Source organism: Aplysia californica, unplaced genomic scaffold (assembly GCF_000002075.1).
Source record: "Aplysia californica isolate F4 #8 unplaced genomic scaffold, AplCal3.0 scaffold00748, whole genome shotgun sequence".
Lineage (NCBI taxonomy): Eukaryota > Metazoa > Mollusca > Gastropoda > Aplysiida > Aplysiidae > Aplysia > Aplysia californica.
This window is the reverse complement of record NW_004798018.1, coordinates 130,451-138,758: the sequence shown is the minus strand read 5'-3', so window position 1 is coordinate 138,758 and position 8,308 is coordinate 130,451. Positions and strand designations below refer to the sequence as shown.

General features: G+C 41.3%; 1 protein-coding gene across 2 annotated transcripts; it reads right to left on the bottom strand.

Annotated features, from left to right (window-relative positions):
* Positions 1 to 1,478: 1,478 nt before the first annotated feature.
* LOC101851984 lies at positions 1,479 to 5,302 on the bottom strand. 2 transcript variants are annotated; one of them, XM_005109093.3, is made up of 3 exons: positions 5,227 to 5,302; positions 3,531 to 3,716; positions 1,479 to 2,982 (listed from the first exon to the last, which is right to left on the bottom strand). In XM_005109093.3, the coding sequence occupies exons 2-3, from the start codon at positions 3,672 to 3,674 to the stop codon at positions 1,615 to 1,617; spliced, it is 1,512 nt and encodes a 503-aa protein (XP_005109150.1). In that variant the 5' UTR covers positions 3,675 to 3,716; positions 5,227 to 5,302; the 3' UTR covers positions 1,479 to 1,614. The 2 variants fall into 2 exon arrangements, with proteins under 2 accessions (XP_005109150.1, XP_005109149.1); XM_005109092.3 differs by lacking the exon at positions 5,227 to 5,302 and adding an exon at positions 4,016 to 4,187.
* Between the last annotated feature and the right edge of the window lie 3,006 nt (positions 5,303 to 8,308).

The window sequence follows — 8,308 nt, the reverse complement described above, 5'->3', positions numbered from 1 at the left end:
TCTGGTTTCTACTGAGCTCACTGTAAATTCTGCCCCCTTCCCAACTCTCTTCCTTCCCCACGCCCATACATTATTATTTGTCTACATACGTTACATTTACCAGGTTTAAAGTTCCGATACCTGGATACCTAGAGGTGTTATCTCTGGGTCAGACGTTGACTTGTAATGACCCACCATTGCTTACAGTCGCTCGCTGCCGTCAGGCACTCTGTCATATTTAGGCCAGTCCATGCCTTGAATTGCCTCGGTGTTACCGGTCTACATCGTGTGTTGCCCACCCTCAGCCCTTCTGTCATACATCTTGCCTTCGGCTACATCATTAGTATTCTTTCTCGATGGTGTGGTGGTGTTTCGTATCAACAAAGTTGTAGATCTGTGTTTTTATAGTTTATTTTGTTTAGCAGGGTTCCGATAATCCAGACGGAATCAGAGCTTTAGATTATGGTTCTAAAGGTGACTGTAACAAACAAATTAATGTACCAACTAACAACAGTTATAAGATGTTTGGTGCCTTCTTTTTTTTAAACGAAAATTGCGACCATGGTTCGAATCTTTAAGATAAGTATAACTATTAAGTGTTACACTGTCTTTTCTATGTGTTTAAACAGTTTCAATTCCCTCAACTCCTATTGGAGAGCACCGTTTATTTCGCAGACCTAATTTTTAAAACAATCCCCATTGTGTTGAGAAGCAAAATTGCAGACCAAAACTCGAAATCCACGGGAACAGGACTGTCAATCTTCGGTTGAAGGAGTACGGGACAACGGTTAGATCTATTAACAATGAATTATCGAGAATTCTGGTTTTTGTTCCCTCAAACAGAATCAGCAGTGATATAAAAGCCATAAGTTCTTTGGCTTTGTTTCTACAAATACTTTTGGAAGCAACTCTATTTCTGCTATTCTGATGTACGTGAAACTGATGAATAGATTATTCACAAGAAGGCTACAGAATAGAGTATAGGCTACCAGTGTTTGTTGTGTCATCCCAATTACACGCAATATGCTGATTAAGACAGAAGCAGACAAGCCATTGAAGACCCTACATTTACATATATTATTTAAATGCTGGATTTCCAATGGTATACCTCTGCCAGTCTTCAATTTAATAAATATAATTTATCACAAAATGCTATAACAATGATGATACAAAGGAGAAGAATAATCAGTAGAAAGATTAGTTTTTAGTGTCAGCTTTGACTCGAGAGATGCACAGCTACACAAAAATGGTCACTTTCACTTGTGCGGGGAAAAAGCAAGATAATACGCACAGAAACAACAGAGAAAAAGAAAAGAAGTAGTAGCACCAACCACCAGCACAGTAGAATGTGTGAACCTGCCACAAATTAATGAATGAATGGCGTAATGACTGAATCAATATATAAATTCAATGGATTCTAACAAATAAAAAGATTAATTGAAATGATGGGTGAGAAAATGACGAAGGCATTGTGAGTGGAAGAAAAATAACCAGTATCATAATGTTTCAAAAGTTGTATTAAAATTTGTCCATCTTGACCTGACAGTCAGATCCAGGGACTATGGCATGGGAGTAAAGTTAACATTTAAATACACAATGTACATGTTTATGATTCCTTTGACTTGAGTACACGTGCTACCTGTACGTATTTGGTGGCTGATAAATGTCTGGCAATTGAAAGCGAACAGATTTCTTTTCGTAGTTTTCCGAGTCTGTGGCAGTTTTCAAAACAGATTTCAGCACTGCTGTGTCGTTTTCTTCCAGATTCCCGAGTAAAGTGACCACACCTCGCGTCTTCCGGACAGGGAGAGACGAGCCTCTTTCTCGGAACGAGGGTTTTGGGCTTTGGTCTTCACTGAGTCGCTCAAGCTGCTCGGCTAGAATCTCCTCAAACTCCGAGTCAGTCAGAGATGGTAGAGCGAGTTTGTCAGTCAGAGATGGTAGTGAGAGTTTGGACGAGAGTTCGTGGCTGCTGCTGTCCACAGAATCACGGTCAGTTTCGCTGTCGGCGTTCTCAACGTAGTCGGAGTAGCGAAAGAGTTTGTGGTACGGTTTGGACTGTTTCTTGTTCTGACTGACCCGACGTAGGCGAGTGTTGCTGACGCTGGGGGAATGGATGACCTTTGGTCTCATCACTGATGGGGGAGGGGGGTGCTTCTGAGAGTACATATTATTGTTATTGTCTCGGTTCACCCAATTCCTGGTGTTGGTGAGTGGGTTGAGTATTTTCGTTCTGCGTTCTAGGTCTTCTGATTCCTCCACGTTTTCACTGAGGTCGAGATAGGACGGTACGAGAGCGTCTCTTTCCCCCATCATGTCCGGGAAAGGCGCGATGTTTACGTAGACTTCAGACGAAGGGTTATACTCTGGTGTGTCGTTGTCTTCTGCCGTGTGTTCTGTGTCATGCACTGTCGGCAGTTCGGGTTTACAGCAAGCACCAAATCTTTTGCGCCTCTCTCGCCGCCGTCTGGCGTTATTAGTGGAGTCCCGAATACACTCAGACTGAGTGGACAGCACGCTGTTCCTGCTGTTGGTTCTCTCCGGAGAACTTGATCTGTCTCTGTCTCTGGGCGTTTCGGAATGACGACGCTGACATTCTGTATCCGAAAAATAACCCTCTAGGGGCGTGTCAGAAGACTCAGACGTGTAGTCAACGCTGATTCCAGAATCTATTGACACCCTTCCGACATTGTCCACTTTATTATTCTGGCTCACTCTGGCAGCCTGGGGCCTGGAGGAGTCCGTGATTTTACCAATGGATACATCGTTGCTCATTTCGTAAATAAAAGGCAAATTGCGTGAGAGTTTTTGCGAAGCGGGTTTGTGAGACAGTGTCGCCCACTTGGCGTTGTCCTTGGAGTCTGATGTGGGGTTCTTTGTTTGCTCACTTTTGTTTGTCCGACTGTCGAGAATAGATTTCATCTTCTGTGCATATGCCAGCATGGACTGCTCCAGAGATTTCTTGCTAGTGCCGATGGAGTTGAGCTGTTTCATATGAAGAACCTGTGAACACACGCAAAATTGTATTTTCGCATGCATTTGGTGAAAAACATTTTGTCATTGTGTGCATACGTTGACTGTTGTTGTCGTTGCTATTGCTGTTTTTCTGCTGCTGCTGCTGCTGCTGCTTCAACTTCTACTATTCCTATAAAACTACTTCTACTAACACTGATGTTGCTGTTACTGCTACTATTTCAACAAACTTAGTGGGATAAGAACAGCAATAAACACAACAACAACTACAATTACAGCAACCACAGCAATAGCAATACCATCACTTCTGCTACTTCTACTTCTAATAATGTTATAATGAAACTAATAACAATGATAATACTAAAAACAATTTTAAAACCATAATTAATAGACAATGACAATAACAACCATCCTCATCCTCATCATCATCATCATCACCATTATCGTCATCAGTAAAGTAACTCATAATTTCTTTTTAATTTCTTTAGAGCCAGAACCAATCCTTTGGCAGTAAAAATTATCTAAATTGTGTCGATGGGGGCTTAAGAACCACATACGTTTTAAAACAAAATAGTTACCTGCTCGGTGGTCATGGTGTCTGAGACCCTCCGGTCAAAAGCCTTGTTCCTGGCTGCCGTGCATGTGGCCACCTCGCTGTGGACTCCCGCCAGGCCTGTGTAGTTGGTGCTCATTGACACCACTCGGCTGGAACTGCGAGCCATTGGTCAGTCAGTGAGTGAGTGAGTCCAGGGATGATGAAGTCGCTGCAGATACAGAGAAATAGTATACTTATTAAACAAGTGAGAGACGACTCGATAACGCGGTAGGAATTCCGTCAGTTTTATAATCACAAACTAGTGAGATAATAACGGCCTAATATATTATTTGTCTCAGTTTTTCTTTTCTTTCTTTTTCTTGATTAAATAGGACTACTGTAATCACATCGACGTAGCAACGGGTAATGTATTTTGTAACTCTTTTTTTTTTCTTCTTCTTTAAAAAATTAAAGGGGAAAATAATGTAGAGAACCATATATAAGTGCGCTCAAAGCATAGAACTCAACCAAAAACACATGTCTGCTATATTTATTCCTCTCTGACGAAGAAGCGAAAATATGTCTGAGAAAGAAGAGCGTTGACAAAAGGACACCCTTCCTAAGTCTGGCAAAAATTGAACGCCTGCTCATGCTTGGAACTTGGTTATATAGTGCAAAGAGATAATGTATCTGAGGTCAACCAAGTCCACGAGAGACAAAAGCGACAAGTTTGACTTCCTGGCTAATTGAAGTGGGAAGAACGCCAAAACGAATGTTCGGTTAAAGGAGAAGTGATACCTTTAAAGGCCGAAACTGAAAGTGGTGGCTCGATTTTGTGTGGCGGTGTTTTTTTAAAGGTATCACGCGAAAACTACGATCAAATGCATAAAACTCGAGTGCGAAATAGGGTGGAAGAGAAAATCAGACTTTACATTATAACGCATTTCAGTCTATTTTAATGTCGTCTTTTCAATTAATTTTCAAAATCACGATAAGCCTATCTTGAAATTATCTCCTCCCTCAGGCCCGGCAACAGAAGCGCTATAGCATACAGGCAAAAGTAAAAAGTCAGTTTTATGTTCCCACAGGTCCTTTAAACTTAACATTCTGTAATGTTGTTACGGCGATATCTTTGACACTGTTTTCATTACGTTTAGCGACGATAACTTTCTATGGCTCCGCTCTCAGTGCAAATCGCAGGTGCCATCGCGAATTGATAGTTTCTAGGTTCAGGCTACCACCTAAATGAAATCAGCTTATTAAACAGCACTGAACAATTATAAGACGGTTATATTCTATAATGTACAATAATTAATACCCCTGTGTGGCATGAGGGACAAAAAAAAGCAACAAAACCAAAAATAAAACTAAAGAACGAAAAGTCGTTAAAAAAGCAAAAACAAACAAACAACAACTCATGATTGAAATTGGCTTGCCATTATTAAATCTTGATTCTCCCTGTCTGCACCTATGTCCTATAGATTAATCTAAGCCAAAAGCTTAAGCATACATTGAACAACAACTAAATTGTATTATTATTCCATTAGCCTACTTCTTAAATGAACAACTTTTCGAAAATAATGTAGAATATCTTTTAAAAACACGCAAAACAAAAATTTTACTCAAACATAGGAGCTTTAAAAAATATCTACAGACTAACCTCAAAGTGCAAACAGGGAAAGGCGACTTTGCTTGACCAGGTCAAAGATTTAGCTCTATCAAAAAAGAACAAGGCTTACGTTTTGAAAAACCTTTGAGACAAAGGTGAGAGAAAAGTAGTGAGTAGACAATATCTTTGACTGTCCTTCTTGTCTCCGTTTCTTACACTTTCCAGCGTAGTGACATGTGTCCAAATGAGCCAACAGGTCAGACAACCGTATTTATATAGAGAGCCCACGTGTTATTCACCTGTCTGGCACAACACAGGCATGAATAAACTGTTGACAGCAGTGCGCAAGGCCGTGGATAATCCCACGACCCTTGTCCTAAACCACGGCCAGTGATCAGCTGATCGCCTTGTTTGTTGAACACTAGAGAACAAAGACGGTGTTTCTGGTTTTTCCTGTATCTACCACTATTTTGTTTTGCCTAGGGGGGCATCATGATTTCTTTGCGCAACGTAATCAAGAGAAAAACAGTTACAAAATAAGACCCTTCTCCAAGTAATTTTTCACTTCGAGGGTTTTTCCATCCGACGACATTGCCCAAGTGACAAGATTGCTGGCCGAAATACATCGTATTATGCTGACTGTCCTGTATATATTAGACATCATAAGATTCATTCAAATGGGAATTGACAAATTATTTATAAGGGTGCGTCCACCCTAAGGCAGTATGTTGCGCTATGGAGGGCAATGTAATGTGACATGTACATCGTTCTTAGTAAGCTTATCTGGAGGAGAACCAACTGAACTAGTCTAGAGGAAGGGTGCATGTGCATGTCCACCAGGAGAGATTTTCAAAAAGCCTTGATCCTCAGTTTACTAACAGATAACATTATAATTCTTCAAGTTAAAGAAATTGTTTTTGTTTCTTGTGTTGAAGAGTCGTGCATGAACACAGTTTTGCCAAAGGCCTGAAGACAAGAATAGATAAAGCACAGAAAAGAAGTTCTGTTTGTTGTTTAAGATTTTGTTAGATGGTGAATTATTGCATGCCGTTCAAAGTTTGGAATCCTTAAAAGAATAGGCATACCACAAAATTTCTGCAGCATGGAGAAGATTTTTTCCAGTACAGATGATGCACAAAAAGCATCTTTGACAACCGAAAACAGTACGCCATGTCCAAAATGATCTTATAAGACATGACTTCTCACTCTGCATAGTGGTAGCCTACTGTTTAATTTGATTTCTTTGTTATGTGTGTTTTTAATGGGGCTTCAGACAGCATAGTAGACAAAGGTCCGGAAAAAAAACAGATCGTGTGTTTTTCCACCCTAGTGACTGTTCTTGAAAAGCAATCAAAAACAGACGAACAAGCAAAAGTTGCGGAAGAAGTTGGCCTTATAATAAATACATGTATACCCAAAACAAAAGTACGACGACTATAATCAGAAACTACGCCCATCACTCTTTATGGAGAACCACTTGAAGAAATTAGTAAATTCGAGTACCTTGGTAGCATTATATCCAAAACTGCAGACTGACTTGACGACATCCACCAAAGACTTTAAAATGCATGGATCGCGTTTGTGAAACTAAAGACTATATGGAAGTCAAAGATTATTTCTTTGAAGACGAAATTAAAAATATATAATAGCAATATTTTGGCTGTATTGACGTATGGTTCAGAGATATGGAAAACAAACAGAAAAATTCAACGAAAATTAAAAAGCTTCCAAACAAAATGTCTACGAAGAATTTTCTGGAATTGAAGACATCAACACAACAATAAAAAAAACAATAAAGAGAAGATGGAAATATCTGGGACATATTCTGAGAATGCCAAAGACGAGATTGCCTTATCAGACATGGCATTGGAAACCAACCGGGAAGAGAAAGCGGGGAAGACCAACTGGAAGCTACAGAGGCACAATAAGAGATGAGCAATCGCCCAGGGCCTAGATGTGCCAAAATTAGAGAAAGTGGCCCGGGACAGACCATAGTCGGCGGACATATTATTATTATTTACTCCCCACCTCGGCGTGCCGCTCGTGGCGCCGCGAAGAGAGAGAGGAGAGTCCATTTGTTGTAAAGTCCTTGTCTCCGCCTAAAATCCTGACGTTATAGAGAGAGTAAGTACGTAAGCGACTGTTCCACGACGATCCTCAACGTGGCAGTTTGGTCAGTTTGTTGTTTCAGTAAGTGTTTTAAGGTGCTCGCAACTACATAAGGTCATATAAACGCGCGGGACAGATTATAATTTTCAGTTTGGTAGGAATTTTGAATTCTGCCCGGGTGGACGCCGAAGCCTACTCTTACTCTTATCGATTATAGGACTACAGGAAGATCTTTAACGTGCACAACGTGCACTCGGGACCTTCGAGACTTTTCGCCCTTATCCGAGAGGGTTAGGTGTTAGATCTTTCTTACGTGGCTGAATACCAGCGGTAAGAAGAAACCAAGGAGTAGCAGAAAAAAACTTATTAAAAAGGCTGCAGAAAGAGTCGGGAGCCCAGAGGAGGGGACAAGGGGGGGGGGCAGAAAGGGTAGACCACAGCATACGACAAAACTTGGTAAGACAGCAGGAAAGGAAGTGAAAGAAGATTTTAGGGGAGATAATTTTCCGTCGTTATCAGGTTTCGAACCCGTGCTCTGTTGAATGAGAGGCGAACACCCCAACCTCTGGTTCTAGACCACGAGAACCTCCAATCTGGGAGCTCTCGTGGCCTAGAGGTTAAAGTGTTCGCCTCTCACTCAATAGGTCCGGGTTTGAATCTGGATAGCGACGTAAAATTTTCTTCTTTAAATTTTCTCCTTTCACATCCTTCCCTGCTCTCCAACAATGTTCTGTCGTTTGCTTTCGTCTCCGCTTTTTGCCCCCACCCCCTCACCACCTTTGCCCACCTCCTCTGGTCTCATGACTCTTTCTGTAGCCTCTCTACTGCTTCTCCTTGTTTCCTTTGTACAGCGGTCTTTCTGCCACACCCCTCATCTTATGGTAGGTAAGATTTACACTTCTTGGACAAGGACGAAAAATCTCGGAGGTCCCGTGTGCAAGTTGTGCAGGTTAAAGATCCCTTGGTGGTACAAAATCGATATGAGTAGGGTTCGGCCGCCACCTGGGCAGATTTCAAAATTTCCTACCAACTGAAAATTTTTGGTATGTGCCGCGCGTTGGTATGACTTTATGCAGTTGCGAGCACCGTAAAACACTTACCCC